Source organism: Desmodus rotundus, chromosome 9 (genome assembly GCF_022682495.2).
Source record: "Desmodus rotundus isolate HL8 chromosome 9, HLdesRot8A.1, whole genome shotgun sequence".
Lineage (NCBI taxonomy): Eukaryota > Metazoa > Chordata > Mammalia > Chiroptera > Phyllostomidae > Desmodus > Desmodus rotundus.
In genome coordinates this window covers 36,460,473-36,484,288 of record NC_071395.1, presented here as the reverse complement: position 1 = coordinate 36,484,288, position 23,816 = coordinate 36,460,473, and the positions used below count along the sequence as shown (strand labels likewise).

Genomic DNA, 23,816 nt, shown 5'->3' with positions numbered 1-23,816 from the left:
CTTAAAAAGAAGAGGTACGAAAGTATTGGCTAAGTCAGGGTACTTGGTATCTGAGCAGAGTTTAAAGGAATACATAAGAATGAATTCAACCAGGCATGGAAGAGAAACCCAAGCGAGGAAATTGCATGTGCAAGGGATGGAGGTTTGCATCAGTACAGTTAATCAAAGAATGAATGGTAAGTGCAAGAGTTTGGTGAGAGAGAATGGTGGGAATGGACCTTCCTCCTGGCCTTGGACATTCCACTGGGAGGAGAGAGACCCCGATGGGGTAGACTTGTGGGACTACACCCTTCAGGACATTAACATCTCCTGTTACTCAGGAGCAGATAGTTCTTGAAGGCGCGGCCACAGCTCCTCCCTCTCCCAAACACAGCAGGTTCCCAGAGCCCCTGGAGCTGCAGCTCTGGTCCCACATTCACCGTAGAGCACTGACTTTCAAGGGGTTTGATTGCAGCCCCCAGGAAGAAATACATTTCATGCCGTAACCTAGAACTTACACACACAAATATAAAACTGGAACACAATTTTCATAAAATAATACTTTCATTATTGCCTGTGATCCCTTTGATATTTTGTTTTCTACTCTATTCCATTAAAAAAATTAAAATTGGGTGGCACCCACTGAGTTATTGCACAATGCAATGAGTCACAACTCATGGTTTGAGAAATGCTGTCCTGGGAAACACACCCTAGTCTGGGAGCGTCAGGGCCCGGCGCAGTGTGGTGGCTAAGAACTCACACTCGGGAACACTGCTGGGACTGAAGTCCTCGTTCTCTCACTTGTCGCTGTGTGGCCGTGGGCAAGGTACTGGTCCTTCCTATACCGCGGTTTCCTTGTCTTCAGCATGGGAGAGTGACGGCACCTACCTTGTAGGGTTGTTGTGAAGGTTAAGTCATATATATACATAAAATCACCAGACAATTAAGTCGTGTGTGTGTGTATGTATGTGTATATATATTTCCAGACAATTGCCAGGCATCTATTAAGTGCTTCTTAAGTGTCAGCTGCCATTATTATTATTCATCATTATTTTCATCATCATCTTTGCCCCCCTCCTATTACCCCATCCTAAAATGAAGCTAAGCTGCAGTACCACTGGTGGGGGAAAACAATACCAAACAGTTTATTTATAAAGCTATACAAAACTACAGTGCCTGGGGCAAGGTGGGGAGATGCCCTGGGACGTGGCCCACACAGGCTGCCTCCTGCCACACTGCTTTTTGCAGGGGAGAGGAGGGAACTCCTTTACCAGCCCTGGTGGGCGTTCTGGAGAAGGTGACTGCTGGGTCTTCAATGACCCCCTCTGCCTTCCACTAACAAACATTTTATTTCCTCACTTGCTTTTTGTGGCCACCTACAATCCCATGCCCCCCAAGTGCGGAGAACTTCCTTATTACTATGCATCTGGGGAGTCATATTAGAAAGCCAATCCAGAGAAAGATCGGAGTTCTTTTCCCATCAATTCAGTGTACGGAATCCCATAGGGACAGCCCACAAGAAGGCGGAGGAGGACGAGGAGGGGCTGGGGAGGGCGGAGGGGAAGGGGAAGAGCAGTAACTTCTTGGTTATGCCAAAGGCTGGCACATTTCAACCCGCCTCGCCAGCTCAGACGCTCTGATGGTCAAAGTGAGGACCCACAGGGGCATCTGCCCGCTGGTGGGTGGGAACCACATTCACGGACGTTCTCTCAGCCACCCAGAGGGCCAGTTCGGGAAATGAAGAACCGGAGACTTGGAATGAACGTTTCATTGCTCGCGATGATCAAAAGATGACAGCGCGCACGCGCTCAGACCTCACCCCACCGGCGCAGGGCTGAGCGACACCTCTGGGCCCCCCACCCCTCGCTGGGCTCCCCGGCCACACCCTGCAGCCCCTGCCGCACCCAGGCCTCTGTCCTTCACTCAGGCTTCTGCTCCGTTTTCAGCTTCTCTCAACACGCTCCTGGACGCTCACTGTCAAGAAAAGTCGAGGACCTGACATGAGTCTGCGGTGGGCAGGGCTGCAATGTCCGTGAGTCCTTCTTTCTTCATCTCCCTTTCCCCGCTTCTCTCCTCGCCCCTCCCACCCCGTCACTCCTCCCCAGAAACAAATAGGATGGCTTCACTGGTCAATTCTTTACATGTACAAACACCAAAAGCAGAGGAAACACCCCTGGCCACCCCCCTCCCCCCAAACCCCGGTGCTGCGAGAGCAGCCAGCGGTGGGTGAGGCTGCCTCAGGAACTGCGGAGCTGCTGCAGCTGTCCGGCTGTTCTGGAAACTTCTTTGGCCTCTGGGCTTTACCTAGAGGCCTCTTCCTTCAGCTCCTTGTTTTTCCGCACCTCTTCCGCGTGCTTGTCCTGGGAAGGAAGGGAGGGAAAAGGGCAGGTCACACTTGGGGGACAAAGGGAGGGACGAGAGAACCCAAAGAACGGCCATCACCGGAAGTGAAGAGCAGGGTCTCAAGGAGTCCTGAGAAGGGACAGAAGGTGGCAGGTGAGACTGGCAGAAGGCAGGTGAGTGTCTGCTGGTGTGGCCCCAGGGGGCTCCCTGACTGGGGCCAACCTCCCAGGGGACCCACCTCATAGTGACCCCAGTCCCTCACCTGTCCATCCTGGGGTTTGCAATGAATGTGCTGCTTGGCTTACATAAGGAGCCATTCAGCGTAGCTGCCAGAGGAGCAGGCAGGCCGCACTACAGGGGTGCCCCCAACACACATGCAGCCTGACTGCCACTTCAATCTCTTGCCTGTTTCCTTATGAGAGTCGTCCAGCCCCCCTGGTAAGAGATGAGGGCTCTTGAAGTCCAAATGGACTGAAGAATTTTTGGAAAGGTTGTCCAGCCCCCAAAAGGTGAGCTTTCTTACAAGTGTATTAAGAGAACTCTCTTTTGCTTCACAGCATCATCAAGCCAACTGATGGGATTTGACTTCAAAGGCCCATGAGCTCTGTGACCTTGACCAACTCCCTTCACTGATCAGGCCTCAGTTCTCTGGTCTTTAAAGAGCGGGGCATGCATGGGAAGCCCGTGTACTTCTAGAGTTCTGCAGTTCTAGTGTCCGCCTCTCACACTTATCATTACAGCTTGTTCAGGTCCTCCATTGGGTAGCTTCCCCGTGGGCAGCAAGCGTGCCTTGTTCTTTTTGTAACTCCCAGCTCCTCCTAAGGCAGCTTGCCCGTGCTAGGTGCTCGATAAACATTGTGGCTGCCGGACCCTGGCATCCACCCAGATACCATCACATCCAGATACCAAGAATCAGCCCTGAACAGGCACACAGAGGCAGTCTAGGTTCCCAGGATATACCACCTTAAACTATACATCTGTCCCTGCAGAGGTCCTAGAATGTTGCATGGTCCTGGGGAAAGTATGGGGAGTGGTGCATCTAAGGCAGCAGTTCTCAGCCTTGCTACGTGTATCACCATGACCTAGGCAGCTTGTGAAACTGCAGATGCTCAGGCCCCATCCCTGGACAGCCAGCATGAGTGAGTAGGTCTAGGACAGGATCCACGTGTCTGTAGTGTGAACTTGATACCACATGACTCTGGTGCAGGTGGTCAGTGATCCACACAGGTACTGACACAGGCCTTGTTGAAGGTGTCCCTGGCCTGAGCCAGGGCAGAAACCGCATACCCATCTCCTGCTTCACTGGTGCGCAAGGGTGAAGAGAGGCCAAGATCCCAGAGGAGAGAGGCCTGCTCGAATGTCCGCTCCAACAGCTTGCCTCTTTGAGTTACACCTGACCTCCAAAGCTGTTAGCCCAGAGCCTGGGCCTTCCCAATCTCTTGGAATCTACCTTCATGCCCAGCTGAGCTCACTGGGCAGAGCCCTAGGTTTCTGGACTCCCTTTCCTTGGCCCCCAATGTTCTCCTCTCTAACAAAAAGCCAGCGGGCCAACCGGAGCCTGGCTTCCCTGAAACAAGCTGTTGAAAGAGCCTCCTGGACATGTAATCAAAGAACTGGGTTCTAGTCCCAGCTCTACTGCTTAGTGGCTGTGTGACCCTGGGCAGGTCATCTGACCTTCTCTGACATGGTTTCCTCATTGGTGCAACAAGGGTGACACCTGCCCTTCTTACCGCATGGACTGGTTGGGCGGACAGGGGTGCGAAGAAACACAAGTGTTGGGCCCTCTTCCAAATACTGTATCGTGCTCTAGACTCAATGACTTCCTCTGGGTTTGGTCTGGGAGCCCATGCCCCATCCTAGCCCAATCCCATATTTTTTCCTTCAAGAGTTTGCTCCTAGCTATCCCTCAGTAACTGGGGAGGCCTGGCATTGGGCAACATCACTTCCCTCCTATCTGGTACTTGGTGGAGGCCTAGCTGCCCCCAGAAGGATGGAGTAAAAGAGTGGAGGGGCTGTACATGCTGGCCAGCTGCAGGGACTATGTGACATTCAGATCCCCTATCTTTCTAGTAGCTCTTGTGAAGGGCCTGTGACTCTAGGCCGATGGGCAGGAAGGAGCGGGGACCACGCTGCTCACCATGGGACGAGGCCACCGATCGGGTCCAGGGAGTCACCGCGCAGCAGGCGGCTCCTGGAAATAAAACACAGAGCTAGAGCTCTCCCAGGAGCTGCAGGAGAAACTGGGGCAGCCTCGAGACTCAGGAAACGAGGCCAGCATGTCCTCAGCAGAATGCACTGTTATTCTGCTCACATGTGGGACCAACCCCAGCCTCTCACGCTTCTCATATTTAGGTGACACCATTTGGTTTATTGATGAAAGGCAGCATATTGGAAAGACCCGTGACTGCCTCGGCCCATATCAAGAGAGTTGGAAAGAATCACGTTTCCTGCTTAATGGGCAGCTCCGGTCACCACGCCCTTGGCTCAGAGCCAAGAGCTCAAGTCAGCATCTTTCATTGAGTCAAATTGGTCCATGCAAGGATGAAGCCAGGAGTGCACAGCTGCTTGGTTATCCCTCCTCCTTTGTACTAGGTGGGCGTCCTCTAGATGGCAAGAGGTCTAATCTCCCTGAGACAGTGAGAAATTTTGACTATGTAGCTGTGCAGCGCTCCCCCAAGGAATTCAAAGCTCAGTGTGTGTTTCTTGCCTATGACTTCCCAAATCATCCCTTGGAGCTCATTAAGGACCCAGACTAACAGAAACATCGCCATTCCTGCCTGAGGCTGCTTGCTCCCCGAAACGATATATAGGTCCATCATACTTGCCATGGGAGGGAAGAGAGCGTCCCAGGAGTCTCCTTTCCGATCCCAGACCACTTACCTTCTCTTGCAGCCGTTCCAACATAGCGGCAAGGTGGGCCTCTCGGTTCTCCTTATTGGATTCCATCTTCTGGGCCAGTTTTTCTTTAGCCATCTTGATGAAGTTGTTGTTTTCCTCAATGGCTTTTTGGATCACTTCCCGCTCATGTTCCCGTTTCTCCGCCAGGTGCTTTAGGAGCTCAGCTTCCTGATACTAGGGATGCACAAAGGGAGAAAGACACCCTTGAAGGCCAGGGATATTTTTGTCATCGTAACTTAAAAGCTCCACACCAGGTCTCCCTGAGCCTTGTCCTGGCCCATGGCAGGAAGCAGGACGTTTCCTGGATGCTCCCACTGTACCCTCAGTTCTCTTTTCCTCGTGCCCATCGTTCATTCATTCATTTATTCACTCACTCACTCAGAAACACTACATGACCATATACTATGTGCCAGGCACTACTCTAGAAACTCGGGAAAGAAAAAAGGCTATTAGAAGTCAGCCATACGTAAACAACTCGAACCCAGCCTAGCATGTGACATTTGCCTTCAGACGTAGAGAGGAAGTGCTTTAGGAACTCAAGGGAGGAAGAGGTTATTTTCTACTTGAAAGATGAAGAAAAACTTACACAAAAATGACATCAGAATTGGGCCACAGGAATCAATAGGAAACACAGCAGGCACCCTGGGGGGTGCAGTTAACCACATCATGACCTTCCTCCCCCTCCCAAATTAAGAAGCTCCCCCACTGTTTTTTAATTGTCTAGTTTTCCCCTAAATCCTTAGTGTCTGTCAATGCCTTATTCTTGTCGCTGTGAATACAAGGCTACCTCTTGGGTGTCTAACGCAGTGCCTTGTCCCCTTAACCAAACTGTAAGCTGCTGCAGACCAGGGACTTGTCCTTTGCTCCTCTCAGCCATGCCTCCTTCTCTGCCCTGAATATTTTTAGGTTGGTGGTGATTTGACCCTGGCTCAGAGCCACCACCTGTCTCCTCGGGCTCCTTCCCCTTCTGCTAAGGTGGAGGGGAGAAAGGACAGCACTCACCTTCCTTCGCTCTTCTGCTGCTTCTAGTTTCTTCTGTATCTCTTCCAGCGACGGGTCTCTCCGCCTGGGTAAGGAGGCATTGAACTCGGGCACCCCGTCAAAGGAGGGCGGCTTCAGGATGACTTCAAAGGATTGGCCCGAGGTGCATTTGTTCAGTTCGATAACTTCCATGTCAGAAATGACACACCAATTCAGGTCCACCGTGTCTGCTGTAGACAGAAGACAAGGGGCTGCTCACCCCCTGAAGGTTGCATGGGCCCCCACAAAGCATACACACATGCACACAAACGCGGGGGGCCTGGGTGCCCAAGGCAAACCAGTGACTGGAGTTCCGGGCCTGTCTCCAGCATGGCACCTAAGTTCAATGGGCGCCGATGGGGCCCGAGGAGTTGGTAGCCACAGTGAGGTCTCAGGCTCCAAACGGAAGGTCCCAGGTCGTGTGATTTCTAACAAGGGCTGTAGGAACTGCTTTTGCTTCTGCCACAGGGCTCCTCCCATGGCTGAGCTCTTGCTCAGACTGTCATCTCTGGTGGCCACTGTGGTGCTTCCCCGCCGCCCACCACCCGTCCACTCCTCCACTCCTCGTCCCACTACCCATCTGATGGCTCGGCCTGTGGACGCCTCTCCCCCTCTCCCTCCTACCCTGCTCTCTTCTTTCTCTCCAGTCAGCACTGTCTCTCCGCTGGCTTTCATCTTTTCTCCTACACTGTCTCCCACACCAGCCTAAACAACAGAAAAAAACAATCTCAGGTAACCCAAACACCCCCATCTCTCATTTCCAGACCAAACCCATCCCTTCCTTTTAACCCCCAGGAAATTAAGAGGGGACCTGTGCCTTGACCACCCCCAGTCAGGGTGTGGCCGTCCGGTGCTCCAGGCCAGCATCCTGGGACGTGGTGTCCTGGGAGCTGTCAGCACCGCTATCCTGGAGCCTCCCTGAGAGGCTGCAGGTGAAAGTCCTCTCCCCAGCTCTGCACTCTCTCAGAGCATTTTCCACCCTCCCCGGAGGAGTCTTGGTGACCATGGACCCTCTGATTTATACCCGTCTTGCCTGCTCTCTGGTCTAGGTGTCCCTGAGGGCATAGTCTCTGCGTGTCCTCTGCATCCTCCCCAGCATCATTTGTTAAGTGAATGAATGAAAGCTAAGACCTAGAGCTCTCTGCCCAGGGTCTGCGGCAGACCTTCAGCTGCTGTCTGCCCCCCCAGGCCCAGCCCCACGCCTGCCTTCACATGGCGCCCAGACCCTCGGAGTCAGCTGTGGTGACATTACAGGCTCTGGGAAAGGACAGGTGATGTGGGGAGGAGAGGTTCAGGAAACCAGAGTGGGGCGCTGTACTCGTGGGTACAAGCCGCAGAAACCCTCAATCCGTTCCCTTCCCAATTGCGGCCCTCTCTTACCTTCATATTTATAGGATGACTTATTGAGGGGATCGGCCAGGAAACAGGAGCAGAACAATGACACCAGTGGGAGCTCCTTCATCTTCTCTTTGTAGGCTGTGGAAACACGCAGTGGGTGAAGATGGTCACCCTCTCCTAGACTCAGAGCCAGCATCCATGTGAGTCTGGATGCCCCAGCAGCCGGGGGTCCCCGGGCTCTGCAGAGGCACCCAGACCCACCCCTTGGCTGGGGATCCAAGCCCCTGTGCCCCAGACGGCCCTGTTTAGGATTCCTGTGTGTGGTTCAGACTCCATTCTGTCCACCGACTAGACCTGGAGCCTCCCAGAGCTCTCAGATGACCCCAGCTGCTCCCTGCTACATGGTCTCTCTTCCTCAAGCCGCATGCAAAATGCTCTCAGGTGAAGACCGTGAGCACCAATGTCTATGCCCAATCCAGCTGCGCACCCTGGCCCAAGCTCTCTGTCTCCCCACACTTGTCCAGGATCCTCTTTTTTTTTTTTTTTTTTTTTTTTGGCTCCAGGCAGTGTTTTCCTGGAAACCCTGGAGGTAAAGAAGTAGATAAAGCAGCTCACCCCCATCCCTCTGCTCTTGGCCCTCAGTGGGTGGCCAGGTCAGGCTGTGAGCCTTCCCTGCCTTCCCAGCCCAGGGGTCACGGCCAGAGGGGCTGCATCCATGACTGCTAGAGTGGTACCCCCACCCCTGTGTAGTCTCTCTGTGTCTGGGGAGGGTTTGAAAGCCAGAAGGTCACGAATCAGAGCCCGGGCTCCTGGCCTGGCACGTGCTCTGGGCAGCCCCCCTCCCCCGTCCCACCTTGGGACTGATGGGCCTTGTTCTAAGCTCAGGCACACTCAGGCTGTCTCAGCTAATGTCCAGTGCGATGCCTGGACACTCTCTTTCTCTTTTCCTTTTACAAATTGAAAACGTAGTTGACTGCAAAGATAATACATGTGCATTGTAGACACTTTTTAAAGCGCACACACAGAAGAGCCACAGGAAGCGGAGCTTGGCTGTGATTCCTCCCACCGCCTGGAGGTAACCTCTTTCAACCCTGGGCGCAATTCTTTCATCTTTTTCTGTGCACAAGGGAGCACATATGTGCGTATACAGAAACGAGCTGTGCCACGGGGCCCCCTTCACATAAATAGTTTTGCACCTACCAGCGAGAGTCATATTTTCTGGAATGTGAGAGCTGAATCTGACCGCAAGTCACAGAGTAGGTCTGTCACCAGCTCAGGACGCTGTTACAAATTGAGAAAAAGAGAGTGTGTTACCACTGACAGGATATTTGGCCGAGGAAGGTCTTCATTAAAGCAGGGAGGGACCCCAGGAGGTGCCCCCTCCTCCAGGCCCTCTGCACACGGGCTTTCCCTCTCACAGATCCGACCACCTTGTCCACATCACCCTGGTCAGGTTCAGTTTCCAGACACTCGTGATGGCTTTGGAATTGGTTTCCAAGCCCCCTGAGTATGCAGAAATGGGTTTCCCTAAACCGTAGGGATCAAGGGGTGTTTATCTGTCTCCCTGAGCCACTTGCTGGCCTGGCCCAGAGCAAAGATTAGGGTGAGAGACAAATCCTGAATCAAAATTGCCCGGGACACAGTCACAAAACAACTGTTGTGAATTTCTTCTTAAACCCGCCCAGTGCTTTCCAGGGCCCCATTCTGATATGGGTGAGAGAGAACTGACCAGAAGATGCCAAAATGCCTCCCCAGGTGCCCTCTCACTCCCTTCCCCCAGGAAGCACCCTGCTCAGCCCTCCTTGACCTCCCTTAAGACAACCCCAGGCTACAGAAGAACACACCTTATTGAGAAATGATGTCATCAAACTGTAGTTAGTGCAGAGATGGTAAGCGGCACGCAGGCTTACTGTGGGAGTGGACAGAACTCTGCCCTGCATGTGGCCTGGGGAGCCAGGCAGGGCCCTTGGGTGTTAGCAGCACACAATGGAGCCTTAACTGGTAGGTCAGAATCGGTCAGGAGGTGGCAGGGAGAGTGTTCTACCCAGGAACAGCACACACAAAGGGTGGGGCTGAGGAAGCTTGGTCTCAAGAAATCTCAAGATGGTTGATGATGGACCGGAAAGTGGGAAGGAGGAGGGCGTGGTGAAACAGGAGAGGCAGGGAGGGAGTGGACAAGGGAGTATCTGGGACAGCAGGTGACAGAGCTCCACTGAAGGCGACTATTGGATGGAGTGGGAAATAACCGACAGCGGGTGGCTGTCATGGGGACCACTTGTCCCTTGGCCACTGTGATGGTTAACTTCTGGTCAACCAGACTGGGCTAAGGGACGCTCACAATGCTGGTAAACATGGTTTCTGGGGTATGTCTGTGAGGGTGTCTGAAAGAAATGAGCATTTGAACTGAGAGATGGAGTAAAGATGGCCCTCGTCAATGAAGGCAAGCCTCATCCAACCCATTGAGGGCCTGCATAGAACAAAGAGGTGGAGAAGGGATGAATTTGCTCCCTCTGCTGGTGTTGGGACACCCGTATCCTCCTGCCCCAGACATGGGAGCTCCTGGCTCTCAGCCCTTCTGGCTGGATTGGATTACACCGCCAGCTTTCCTGATGGCGGGCTGATCGTGGGCCTTGTCAGTCTCCTTAACTGCACGAGCTGACCCCTCATAGTCACTGTCTTCTTGTGCATCCATGTCCATCCCGTTGGTGCTGTTTCTCTGAAGAGCCCTGACTAATACAGCCTCACTCAGTGGTCACTGTGCCCGCGGAGGGTGGCATGGGCCAATAGCTTCCCCACCAGCACCCTCGCCAGACAAAGGACCCTGAGACCGACTTAGAACCCTGTCTTCTCTGAATGAGGTGTTTTGTTTCTGGGGACCAGGGTCTGCACTGGCTGGGGACAGGCAGGGAGCTGATGGGTGCAGTGGGCTCAGCTCCAGCTTCAGGGCTCGACCATTGAGGAGTCAAACACAGACTTCACCTCCTCGCTAGCTGTCACTAGTCACTCCACACGTCCAACCTTGCTTTCCCCGTCTTAATTTTGCACGAAATTGTACAGATTAGAGGAGAAAAGCATAGGTACAGCATCTAGCAAAAACGAGGTGCGCAGTAAACGTCAGTTTCCCTTCCTCGGCCTTTCCCAGCAGGGTGGTCACCTGGTTCTGCGCACCTGCTGCAAAGTCATTTCCTCTGGTTCTCACCAGCCCTGCCAGGACTGTCACCCCCATTTTCAGATGAGGAAATGGAGGCGCAGTGGGCTTATGTGGCTGGGAAGTAAAAGAATGGAGATTTGAAGCCAGGTCAGCAGGCTGTAAAGCGCTCTCTTCCTGCTGCATCTCCGTGTACCCGCCTGTCCCAGCGCAGCACAATGGGTCTCTCTGCTCCAAGTCAAGCTGCTCCCGACAGTGCCAGTGGGTCCCTGCACAGGGAGGCAGGCCAGAGTGCCTGGACGTGACACCCTGGCCATGGGTCTCCTCGCTACACGGTCTCTGCTCATGACCCACCGACTGTGAAGGCAACTGGTGGAGTGAGGAGCCCTTGCCAGGAGAGGGAGCGGCCTCAGACTTGACCGTGGGTGATGGATCAGAAGTGGGGGCCCAAAGAGATGAAGCGGGGACAGAGAAAGACACCCTGAGAAAGAAGGGGGACCGAGCTGGGCTTTTTGTAAAGGGGCAGGTACCTGGAGTCAGGGAGCTTGCCCCCGGGCATGAGCTGAGAATGGGCATTAAGACCCCACGCTTGTGAAGACATGGCAGGTCACAGGTTCTGTCACCTGCACTATCCCAGGTGACCTAGGCTTGAGGCTGGGCCAGGCTGACAAGGCAGGCATCATCAGCTGCACTTTCAGATGGAGAACCTGGGGCTCAGAGAAGGCACAGCTTAGGCTAGGGTTGCACAGCCAGTTGGAGGTAGAGCTGGTTCTAAGATCCAGTCTTCTGATTTGTTAACTCCTCCTCGTGGGCCGTGGAGGGGCCAGGTGCTAACTGCTCGGCCTTCCACGGTGCTGGGGCTCAGGAAAAGCCAGTCTGGCCTAAGGGCATGATTTAGTTATATATTATATTTAATCATGTGTATATTATATATGGTATAATATATGTACACTACATATATGGTATATATACATTATACCATACGTATAATGCATCTGTATATATTATAATAAGTGCTTTCTACACTTCTATGATGCTACTGTTCTCAGAGTTTGAGGAGCAGGTGGAACCAAGTAGAGGACTCAGGGCAGAGAGGCAGAGGAGGAGACCAGGGCAGGGGACAGGAGCTCCCTGGAGATGGACGGAGGTGTGCGTGGCCCAGGGGTTTGTAGCCCAGAGCACTCACTTTCACAGGGTTGGAATCTGCATAATTAAAAACGTGTGTTTATAAAGCATCTACTGTGTGACAGATGCATTCACTTTAATTTTCATAATAACCTGGTGACAGAGGAATTGCTGTCCCTGTCTCACAGATGTGGGAGTGGAGGCCCAAGGAGGCTGTGACATTTCTAAGATCGTCCATGTGGTGGGTTGAGGTGTCCTCCAGTCACGTATAGCCAAGTCCTAACTCTGGCAACTTGTAAATGTAACTTTATTTGGAAAGAGTCTTTGCAGATTTCATTAAGTTAACGATCTCAAGATGAGCTCATTCTCTATTATCTGGGTGGCACCTAAATCTAGTGACAAGTGTCCTTGTAAGAGACATACAAAGGAGAGACACACAGGGAGAAGAGCATGTAAAGATGGAGGCAGAGATGGGAAGGATGCTGCCATAAGCCAAGGAATGCCTGAGGTCACCAGAGACCACCAGAGTCTCTGGAGGGAGAATGACCTTGATGTTGGACTTCGGGACACCAGAACTGCAAGAGAATCAATGTCTGTTGTTTGAAGCCACTAAGTTTGTGGCAATTTGTTCCAGCAGCCCTAGGAAACTAACACACTCGGTAAGTGACGGAGCCAGAGTTCACACCCATGATTCTTTGGCCTTATCTCATCTACCAGTGTTTTTACACAGTCTGCTATTTTCCTCTGTGTGCACGTACCTACAGGTCCCTTACAGATCTTTGTGCCAATAGTCACCTCATTTCTATTGCACGCAACACCCAGAAGATGTCTCTGCCTGTGGAACATTCTGGGAGAGGATATAAGGGGGCCGTGAGGCAGGCATGGCTCTTTTGAAGGGCCCAGCAAAACAAAGGGGCCCTAAGCCGTTGGCTGGTGGCAGCCACAGCAGGGAGCCCGACTTTACCCCTAGTTCACCTGTGGCACCAGCGTTGGGTAGGGCTGGTCACAGCGCCTCCCCAGCACTCGGCCTGGCTGTGAGAATTCCAGGTTGCCATATGGGTCAGACCTGGTTTGAAGGTACACCACCTGGGAGATCCAGCGATGTTAACCTCAGGCCTGGATGGCCTTCAGAACAGCTCTTAGGCCTCTGTTCTCCCGTCTTAGACACCAACCACCCAGGCCTTTCTCCTGGGCACGTCCAATCAACCCTAGGGCCCACCAACCAGCCATAGTCCTAGAGGCCAGGGCCCTACAAGCTTCTCACAGAGCTATGGGATCTGTAAAATGGCTTGGAGGTTTGGGTCTTACTGTCATGCCTGCAACACCTGCAATGGAGTGGGGCCACCAGGTCTGTCCTGGGGGCAGTCGGGAGCTGTTGCCCAAGGGCAGACAGAACCGAATGCCGGGAATTCCAGCAGGCAGGACAGAGATAAGAGATAATGGAGGCTAGAGCAGGCATGAGGCATCAGCCCCGTCAGTGGGACATTCTAGGAAGGGCATCAGACATCAGGGCACCATAAGGCAAAACCCCATGCCGAGGCAACTCCCTGGCCCTCCCAGAGGCTCCTTGCTGTGTTTTCTGTTAAGGCAGAGGCCGATCCTAGGCCTTGCGTCGCCCCTAACAAGGCCGCGAACTGACTGCAGGCGTTCAACGGTAGCAAGGATCAAAGGGCCCCCCACCTGAAGGTTGGTGTGTCACAACGACTCAGGTGGTAACTACAGAACCAGAGCTCGAGCTCAGGAGGGCGGCCTCCTGACTCCCGCCCAGTGCTTGATCCCAAGCACTTCTGATGGACACAGACAAGAGGCAGGGCCACCCTGGGCTGCCAGTTATGATCCAGCATAGCAGCTGGTGAGAGTGACTCAGGCTTTGGATGCGAAAGGTGGGAGTGTGATGGGGTTATTATGCAATTTAGTTTCTGCAATGCTTCTAATCTTGCAACGGCTTTGGAACTTGACCGTGTGATGGCCGTGTGACTGAGTTTCATGTGGGTGAGGGGGGCCCGTTGGGCAGCCTGGCGGGTGCACTGGGGCTGATTGCTGGAATAGGAAGGGGAAGATCACAGACCTCCAGACCAGGGAAAGAGTTTGTGCTTTATCTCCTTCTCAGTGGGAAGCCACTGATATCTTTTGAAGAAGGGAGAGGAAATGGTGATGCTGACAGCAGCAGTGACAATGGCTACCGTTTCTTGAGCACCTGATTCGTACCAGGAAACCACAGATGTTATCACAGCTTATTCTCTGAGGTTCTGAACCTCTAATAAGGAGATGGGCGCTCAGCAGGGCCAAGCCAATTGCACCACATCCTACGGGGAGCAAGGGGCAGAGCTGGGATTTTCATTCTGAAGCCTGGCTCTATCTTTAGGTTATACTACTGATGCAAGAAGATTCATCTGGCAGCATGACTTTGCGGGGAAGATGAGGAGGGGAAGGCTAGAAGCGGAGACTGGGTGGGAAGCATCGAGGACCTGCCTAGAACAAGTCAAACCCTGGACTGATGGCAACCTGCCCAGCACTGCTTTCCTGTCTGCAAACTGATCCCTACATTACCCCCAGCTCCAGCACCTAAGAAAGAGTCCATATGGAAAGGCAAGTCATCACATATTTTCCCCCCTGATGGACTGAACCATTAGCATACTTGGTAAAATAATTAGTGAGAGCCCCACCAGGCCAGCAGAGATCCGGGGCCATCAGGAGGTAAGACGCAGAATGAGTAAGTTTTGATCTGGGGTGAGGGTGGCTGATAGCGAAGGTCTAGAATCAGGCTTTGGACTGGAGAGGGATCTCCCGGATCCCCCAGCATCCCCTAGCACACTGGAATGTCTCAGGTGGAGGGACATGGCCATCACCAGCCAGCGGTTCTCAACTGGGGGCAGCCTCACTCCCAGGAAGTCCGTGGGACTTTTTGATGGTCACTAGACTGGGGGTGGAACTTGGAGGCACTCAGTGGGCAAGGGCCAGGTAGGTTAAGTATCCTTCACTGCATGCAACAATCCCACACAACCTGCAACTGTCCCTTCTGAGAGGCCAGTGCCCTTCTGCTGGGGACCAAAGATCCTGAGGTCACGCTGAGTTGGTGGCAGAGGTACGATCGGAGTCCAAGCCTCTGGATCACAGTGCCAGGACCCTCCCCTTTGTACTGACCCCTTCTCTCTGCCCCAGACCAGGAAGCGAGTGAACAGCCCACACAGGGCCAGCAGAGCCTCAATACAAAGATGGGGATGCTTAGGGGACACCATAGCTGATAGACTCATTTACATGACCAGAATGGTGACCCACCCTCCCAGGCTCTTTGTAATGCGGTCAATGACCAGCAGCTGACAGAGAAGAGCAACCAGTTCTCAGAGGCCAAATGGCCATTGATTGGGTGCACGCCTGTCATCCTGAGGTGCCTCCGATGGCCCTCTCGGCCAGAGTGAGCAAGCATTTTATTTGTCACTGCAAGGAATGCCTGGGGAATGCCATCAGGATGTGTCAACTCCCATGTGGACTGTTTTTGAGAGATAAGAAGCTAATGCAAATCTAAGTGGTTCGAAGAGAGCGGTTTCTGGCAAGGGTGTTAAGAGACTGTAAGGCACTCAGCACAGAACCAGGGCATGGCAGCCGTGAGTTCTGACCTGGGCCAGGACCACAAGCAGTACGGGGACGCGGCTCTTCAGGTCCTTGCCAACCTGCTGAAGTTACGTATCTCCCTGCAATAAGCGCACAAGCTACCCAACTGTCTTGGAATCATATCATTTCCGCACAGAAACCCTGGTTATTTCATGCTGATCAGAGGCCCTGATTGGCAGCCTTATTTTATTTCGGTTAAAACAAAAACGAAGATAAATTATTTTTTTTCATGAATGTGGTTTTCATTCTTTCCACAATTATTATTGAATATTTAATTCTGTGCCAAGCCCTGGGCTAGGTCCTAAAATATAACAACAGGGGTTTTTGATCATGAATCGTGATGCAGGCCCCCTGCGTGGGAATCTGGAGCCTCTGGAAGTTTCCCGGATGCCCCATGGGCTTCGGGCAGTTCTCTGGCTGCCACGTGGGACATGTTACAACAGGAAAGGAGCGGGTATTAGAGAGCACAGGCTAAGACACATGGAGGGAGACCTGTCAAAGTGGAATAGCGTGCGATTCACCGGTTTTGGGGACTGGTGTTTGTGTGACCGCCCCCCTCACGCTGGTGGTCACCTAACGAGATGAAGAGACACCAGCCAGTACCCAACAGGCTTAGCAACGCCGCTTCAGTTGTGCTTCTAGGAAATAAGGCGGTGCCACTTGTTGGCAAACACAGAGCTCTGGGGTTTGTGTTTCTTTTGGGAGGCAAGCCAGAGAAGGAACATTAAGCCTGGGTGACCGACAGTCCCAAATAATCCACACAGTGATGGCACCTTCCTGGCTATTTTTTTTTTTTGAGTCGATATACACAGAAGAAGCAGCATGTTAAAAGTTAAGTTCAGGGGCACAGATTCCATTCAGTGCTGCTGGATGGGGGGCAGGGCTCTGTGACCCGGGAGGCGCGTGTGGGGCCCCGGGCGGAGCATGGGAGGGACCAGCATGTGGAACGGGCCTGTGTGTTCTTGCTCTAGTCACAGTCACGACGTTGGGGTATTTTGCAGTATTTTCCAGTTGACCAGGCACTTCCACATGCATAAGGGTGCATATGTGCATTCATATGCAGTGCTCTAATTACAGACATATTAGCGTCATATTCCAGACCATCCGTGTGACGGAGAAGAGAAAAATTGCTGGCACCTGGCTACTTTTTGCTATTGGCATTTCCTTGTAGGTTTTTTCCTTGGGTCTGTTTTCTGTAATCTGGGTTTTAATTTAAATATGTTATCATTTCTTTCTCTCTAAATCCTATGAAATAGATACTTTTATATCCATTCTACAGATAGTCAGTTCAGATAAGTGACTTGATTTGCCCAGAAGTCGTACAAGTAAAAAATAATGAAGATGAGATTTGAACCTAAGTCTTCTATTAAAGGCCAAGCTGTTTCTAGTAAACTCCCCTGGTGCTTCCTCAAATCCAAGGCCAAGCATAAATGGAAGCCAGAGACAAGATTGCCTAGAGCCTGAGGCTGAAGGGTGTACAGAGGCTCGTTTGCCCCAAATCTGCCTCTCGCCCGTGGGTGGCCTACGTGCTTCACATTCTCACCGCTCAGCTCCCCCCGAGTCAGGCATTGCCTCGGAGAGCCCCCGGTAAAATGCGCACACACGGCCTCCCAAGTGTAGTAGAGTAAATCATCTTCCTATCAGCACAGCACAGGCGATAGAACTTGGAGACATTTTCAGAAGTCAAGCTCTCTGCCCACAGATGGGAGGGGCCGTGGAGGTTTCTAGCATTTTCATTCCCACCCTTTTTCAGATGAGGAGACAGAGGGCCCAGGAGACCCAGTGCCTTACCCAAGATTAAGTAGGAGTGGCAGCCAGCTCTCGGGCCTGCACGCAGATGCGCCAAAGGGAGACCACCTTTGCGACAACACCCTTGTTTTCTTTGTTCTCTCACTCTCCAGTGCTTTGTAAGTTTTACCTCTTGTTCTATCTTTAAGTTAGTGTCACTTGCACCTATGTTTCACTACACTGAGAATGAAACGGTATCTAGTGGTTTTCTTCGTGTGACATGGCTTTGTCGGAATAATCCGGGTTTTCAGTTATGAATTACTGTTACTGATTTATTTATGGAGAACCTACTATAAGCACTGTGTGAGGTACTAGGAAGGAATACAATGGTGAATTTAACAGACATATTTCCCAGCCTCAAGATATTTGGCAGTGGCATGCTGCTTTATAAATGCGTTCATTATAATTAGGCCAGGATTCTAACTTCTAGTGTTTTCTTCCTTTATGACCGTGATCAACATCCTTTTCGTACCAGAGTTCTCTAATTGGATAAAAAATTGTGGATTAAAAAAAAAGGCTAACTACTTCCGGAGTAATTTGTTTCTAGGAAGCACTCATGAAATGCTTGTTGAGTCCTCATGTGTCTTGCTGGGTGGCAGGTGCAGAAGACAGACCTGTCCCAGCATCAATACTCAAGGTGTGTTTGCCTGTCCGCAGACAGAGCCTCTCCACCTGTTCCCACATACACTGGCCCGTCTCCAGCTGTGGGGCAAGCTCTGGGACCTGAGTCAGTGCCTGAAACTGCGGCTAGCACTGCACTATACACACTAAGTTTTCCCCTGCACATTCATACCTTTTCACTTAAAGGAAGCACTTGACCGTTTCTTTGACACGCCTGCGCTGCCAGCAGCACTAACCTCGCCCTTTGGGGCCATCACTAAATAAAATGAGGGTGACATGGGCACAAGCACCGTGGTGTCATGGGGGCCGGTCTGATGACCGAGATGGTCCTGGGTGGCTAAGGGGTGGAGAGTGAGTGCAGCACAGAGACTCTGGACCCCCCCGGGGGGGACAGAGCAGGACAGAGTGAGACTGCATCATGCTACTCAGAACGGCATGCCAATTAAAGTTTATGAATTGCTCATTTCTGGAATTTTCCATTCAATATTTTCAGACTACTGCTGACCGTGGTAACTGAAACTGTGGAAAGCAAAACCGCGGATAAGGGGGTGGGCGGCTCTACTCAGTTTGAGCCTTGCTCCCTACCTAGTCTGGGTTGCTGGGTACTGACACGCATTCTCTCACCCCCTTCCCCACCGGGTCTTCCTCCCTAGAGTCTGAGCTCAGGTCCTTTTTCTGGCTCACATTCCCTGATTTGTTCTCTGAACTCCCAGGCTGCCTGTGCCCTGTCATAAATGAGGCCAAGCATCCCACACTCCTGCCCCTTCTGACCTGCTCTGTGCTCCTCTTCCCACTGCCCACCTCTGACGGCCAGACCCTACGCAGGAGGGCACATAGCTGTCAGTTTTGAATGATGGAAAAGGCCAGTGAGCTTTGGTGGGAAAGATGGGGAGGGGATACGGAGGTGGGGGTTAATGGACCTACAGCTGTCTGTCTTTCTAGTGGGACTAAACGTGCAAAAAAAAAAAAACAACCCAAAATGCTTTTTACAGCGGCAGGAGAGATTTTTTTGGTCTTTACTCCTCCCCAAAGAAAAACTGAAAAAGTAACCTTTTCCAGACTATCACATCTCTAAATATAGCCAATTCTAACTTTATAGGCACACTAAATTGTATAAGCTGTGAGAGGGAGAGAAAAGGAGAGAATTTGGTTCTTACAAAAATTATAAAAGTTACATTAAAAAAATTATAAGACATTATAAAAATTACATTTTGCATATTTTATAATTCCCCTCTAATTTATACCCCTCTGCAATAAAGTCTCATTTCCAACTACCCATGACTTCAAAATTGCTGGGAATTCAATGCCTCCAAATGGGAATCTCCAGGTAAGTAGGAAATAATATAAAAATATCAAGGAGGCCCAGAGAGAAGATCTTAGAGGTTCAGGAAAAATTCAGCCTTTCTTTAGTTACGATCCTTCCTGTGTGGTTGGGTTAATGAAGACACTATCTCCTCTCTCCCCTCCCCGCTCCTTCTTTGCCTCGTGTCCCTCGTTTCTCCCTGGATCCTGCTTCATCGACCTTCGCTGTTTTGTTTTAAACCTTCTCAGTCGTCCCACTTCTGTCCCAGAGGCGAATGCGGTTCAAACGGCCTGGTTGCCTGGTCAGCTGAGAGAAGGCAGCCAACCTCACTTGGCTCTTAGATTTCTTTTTTCAAGATTTTATTTATTTTAGTCTGGGAGGAAAGGAGGGAGAGGGAGAGAAACAGGGATGCGTGGTTGGTACATCAATAGATTGGTTGCCTCCCAAATGCCCCCACTGGGGACCCGGCTCACAATCCAGGCATGTGCCCTGACTGGGAATCGAACCGGTGACCTTTGGATTTGCAGGCCGGCACTCAATCCACTGTGCTATGCCAGCCAGGGAGGCTCTTGGATTTCTTTTATGGAGCCAAATGAAATCTAGACATTAAGCAAAAATGCAAGACACTCCCACTAACCCACCACCAATAGTGTGTCTGCTCAGCTGTCTGGCAGCTCAGGACACAGGACTTCTCTACCTTTCATGGAGGCTTAGAACAAAGTATCTCCCTAAAGAGATGTAACTCTTTCCCCTCAGTTTTGCCTCTGGGCACTTATTTTGTCCTGGTCATAGGGACACATATGAACAAGTCAGTTCTCCTTCAAGGAGTTAATCCTACAGCATGGGTGGGCCTGGAGGACATTATGCCAAGTGAGATGAATAACGCAGTCACAAAAGACAACTACCGCGTGACTCCCCTTACATGACAGCATATGGAGTGAGGGTGGCCATGGACGGGGCGGGCGGTGACCCGGCATTGTTTAGGGGGACAGAGTCTCCGTTTGAAAGATGAAAGCATTGTGAAGACGGCGGTGCTGGCGGCCCACAGCATCGGGAGTGTGTGCGACGCCCTGAACCGCACGCTTAAAGGCGACTAAAATGGGATGTGTAACATTGTGTGTGTTTCACAACCAGTAAAAATAAAAAAATTTAAAAAGAAGTTTATAGTCTAGTAGGAGTTATCCACAGGCTGACAGTCTTATAGTTAGAAAAAGGAATTACAGGCTTCTCAGCTCAGTGTTTCTCAAACCTTTTCCTTACCGGGATCCATAGTAAAGTTCAACATTATATAGCGTGGCCCAGTATGTACATGTCATGTTGCTGATATGTGTGTGTGTATGCGTGTATATATATGTATACACACATATAGTCATCGACATACACATATATGTAAAGACAGACAGACAGACATGTGAATGTTTATATAACTGAAATATAAGCATAAATATATCAATATCTATATATTTATACATATATACATAACTGAAATATATAACAAAAATGGTACAGGAAACATTATTTACTCTACTATATGGGATGTATTCTGACTTTTTTTTTACACTCTTTTATCTCATTTTATTAAAAGAAATACCAGTTACAATCCGCAAATGATTTTACAATCCACTAGTAGGTCTCGATCTACAGTTTGAAAAACATTAATTTAGACCAGCCTCCAACACAATGCAGAAATCTCCTCTATAGGCACCCTGCTGGTGGTAATCCCCCATCTGCTTGAATGCCTTTTGTGATGGGGAACTCACTCCTTACAAAGCTCTGGGGTGGATCCATGTAGCAACTAAAGATTTCACTCATTCCAAATCTGTCCCAGAAAGGCTCGGACCTGCTGACAGGTGCTCAGGTGCTGGTGAGGGCAAGTGAGCTTCCAGGAGGGGTGAAGGCACAGTTCCAGAGAGCAAGGTGGGGGTTGGGGCGAGTGGAGGAGAGGGGGTTGGCTGGCCCCAGAGGACAGGGCAGGGTGTCTGAGAGACTCGAGCTCTGCTGATTAGACCTTTCGCCTCTGCCTCCTTCCTGCTTGCTCCAGCACTGTGATTATTTCCTCACCTGACAGATGATCTCATTCCCCCAGCACCCTGACTCCCTGCCTGTGGGAGGAGTTTTCTCCCCCTACAGGGGGCCTCGGCCTCTGTAGAGACAGATTCCCCCACCTTCCATCTCAAGCTCCCGCCCTCCCTGCAGGACTCCAGCGGGCCACCCCTGTGGATCCCTCCTGCTATTCTCTTGGTCTTGAAACACGGGGTATCCATGCCCTGGTGTTCAGACATGGGCTGCCTGCATATTTCTGAGCCCCTTGACGGGATCTGGAGACCTGTCCTTTTTCAGGACAATGGGACTCCTCCACACCTGACTGTATTTTACTGGGAGGAATCAAACAAAGACAGCACCGCCACGTGGGGGTAGCTGGCCACCGGGCATCAATCCCTGGGTCCTGCATGAGAAGAGGGCAGTGCCTAAACTCCAGGTGAGGGTGGTGGGCTGAGTGAGCACGGCCCGGCCGAGCTTGGCCACAAGCAGGGACCAGGGCGTGGCAGTGTGCAGCTCTACAGCCAGCCACCCTGCCCAGGTAGGATCCGGGTGACCTCAGGGTGGGGCGGGGCAAGGAGGAGCTGGTGATCTCATTGCCTCCTTAGGACCAAGAGAAAAAAGTAACTCAGTGCAGATAGAGGAGAAAGAAATGGATGATACAAAGGGGAAGGGAGAGGAGAAAAGCTGGGGCTGAGAAAGGAAATGTAAAACACAGGGCAGCTTCTAGCTTGAAAGAGGTCTGGGGGTCAGAGCCAGCTCCAGGGAAGCTGGACTCTGAGCAAAACCATTCTCCCCAGCAACAAACATTTTTATGCAGGAAAAAACTCACCGTGGGCAACTGACCCAGGCAATTCCCGCCCATCTGCTCTCTCCTGAGTTCTGGAATGGAAGGAATGCCTGCAGCCCACCCTCACCCCTCTGCCAAGGCCATTCTTTTCTCCTCACCCAGTTTCCCCCAGGATTTGACAAAGTTTAATTGATTGAGCTAAACCAAAAGGCAATACAATGGGTGCCAGGCCCCTAGCTGCTTCTCCTCTTTGCGGCTGCTGGTTTACTTTTTCTTTTATCTGAAAAGCCTCAAATAATTTGCATTTTATTTCACCTTACCTGCAGTCCAGTTAGAAGCGAGCTGCTCCCTTCCTCACTCCCTCAATTAGTGGTACCCAGGGCTTCTCTCCACATCAGCACCACTGCTCTGCTCTCACCATGACATCACCTTTGAGCTCTGTGATTGGCCAACAGTGGGTTGCTTGGCAATTGGACGGTCTCCTCTGGTGGAGCAGGGATTGCCTGAGTGAGTAACTCTTAGCAGGCCAGGGAGTGGAAGATGATGTCAGACAAATAGCCTGCTTTCCATGCTGCCTGTGGAGCCGGAGGACCAGAGGGTGAGGGTAGGGATGAAGAAAGAAAGAGGGAGTGGTAGGGGAAGGTGGGGGTGAAGGCACAGCTTGCAAGCAGTGAGTGACAGAACCTGGAGAGGGGGATTGGTGAATGATCTCCAGAATTGTTAGCTCTTTCAGATCTGGGTGTGGGAGAATATGGAATCTAGAGGAGAAATCAGAAATCACAGATGAATCCTAAAAATAGCTTCCCAGAGGGCTTGGTGCCTGTTTCCTGCTCCGTCAGCCGGGATGGTGGGTTTGAACAGTGACTCAGAAGGCAAGGAGGGACTGCAGGTATCCCAGACCCTGGGGGAGGGGAAGGCGCAGCACAGGGGTCCCAGGAGAGCGGGGCTTCCCTCTTGCCACCTCACTGTGGTGTTGGCCACCCCTGTGCTGGGGCTACGTGACAGGCGCTGGTGGGTCCTGACTGCCTAGCCAGCCCACGTGGGCCTTCTGTGCCTGGTCTTCCTGATCAGGACTGAAGCTGGGGGTCATTACTAGCCTGGGGGTTTCTAAATGAGGAGGAACCCCTTGGGGAGGCAGTGGGCCATCCCAGGGGCACCTTCAGTCCCCTCGGGGAATGGGGGCAGGGAGTCTCTGATGTAACCTTCTCAAACTGCTCACCCGAGACAGGCAGCTGGATGTGGCAGGGTGAGGCAGTTGAGGGGAGACAGTCTGTGGAGACAGCCCCCCCTGCCCCCCCACCCCCCCTCCCGCCATCGGAGCCTCCCTGGGTCTGTCCTCTTTCACGGGCTCCCAGGGCAGGAACGTCAGCCTGCCACCCAGCCTGGCCTCGCCCCTTTTTTGGGGGCGGGGAGGGGATACATTTTTTTACTATAGTAAAATATACATAACATAAAAAGTATTATTGTAACCATTTCCACGTGCACAGTTCCGGGGCATTAAGTACATTTACACTGCTGTGCTTCCATCACCACCCCACACCCCCAGAGCTTCTTTATCTTCCCAGACGAGTTCTGCAGCCGTTCAGCCCTCACTCCCCATTCGTCCTCCCCATGTGCGCCCCCTCCCAGCTGACCTCTCATCTACTTTTTGTCTCAATGAATTTGCCTATTCTAGCACACTTGTTAGCCCTCATACTACCTCGGTAAGCGGAATCCTACGGTCTTCGTCCTTTTGTCTGGCTTATCTCACAGAGTATCATGTCCTCAAGGCTCCCCCACGTTGTAGTGAGTGCCAGACTGTTGGGACTTCG

General features: G+C 51.8%; 1 protein-coding gene across 7 annotated transcripts; it reads right to left on the bottom strand.

Moving 5' to 3' along the window:
* Positions 1-1,597: 1,597 nt before the first annotated feature.
* STMN4 (stathmin 4) lies at positions 1,598-22,421 on the bottom strand. 7 transcript variants are annotated; one of them, XM_053912005.2, is made up of 8 exons: positions 22,326-22,421; positions 8,779-8,859; positions 7,621-7,716; positions 6,865-6,945; positions 6,223-6,431; positions 5,203-5,394; positions 4,460-4,513; positions 1,598-2,339 (listed from the first exon to the last, which is right to left on the bottom strand). In XM_053912005.2, the coding sequence occupies exons 2-7, from the start codon at positions 8,789-8,791 to the stop codon at positions 4,493-4,495; spliced, it is 612 nt and encodes a 203-aa protein (XP_053767980.1). In that variant the 5' UTR covers positions 8,792-8,859; positions 22,326-22,421; the 3' UTR covers positions 1,598-2,339; positions 4,460-4,492. The 7 variants fall into 7 exon arrangements, with proteins under 7 accessions (XP_053767980.1, XP_053767978.1, XP_053767979.1 ...); XM_053912003.2 differs by lacking the exon at positions 4,460-4,513; XM_053912004.2 differs by lacking the exon at positions 4,460-4,513 and having other exon boundaries at positions 6,223-6,428.
* Between the last annotated feature and the right edge of the window lie 1,395 nt (positions 22,422-23,816).

What these genes read in the sequence shown, in the direction of transcription:
- STMN4 (XM_053912003.2), bottom strand. An exon ending in GAGAGAAAGAAGAGAGCAGG is followed by an intron (nt 6,432 to 6,864) that starts GTAGGAGGGAGA and finishes TTCTGTCTACAG; the next exon opens with CAGACACGGTGGACCTGAAT. An exon ending in TGGAACGGCTGCAAGAGAAG is followed by an intron (nt 2,340 to 5,202) that starts GTAAGTGGTCTG and finishes CTTCCTTCCCAG; the next exon opens with GACAAGCACGCGGAAGAGGT.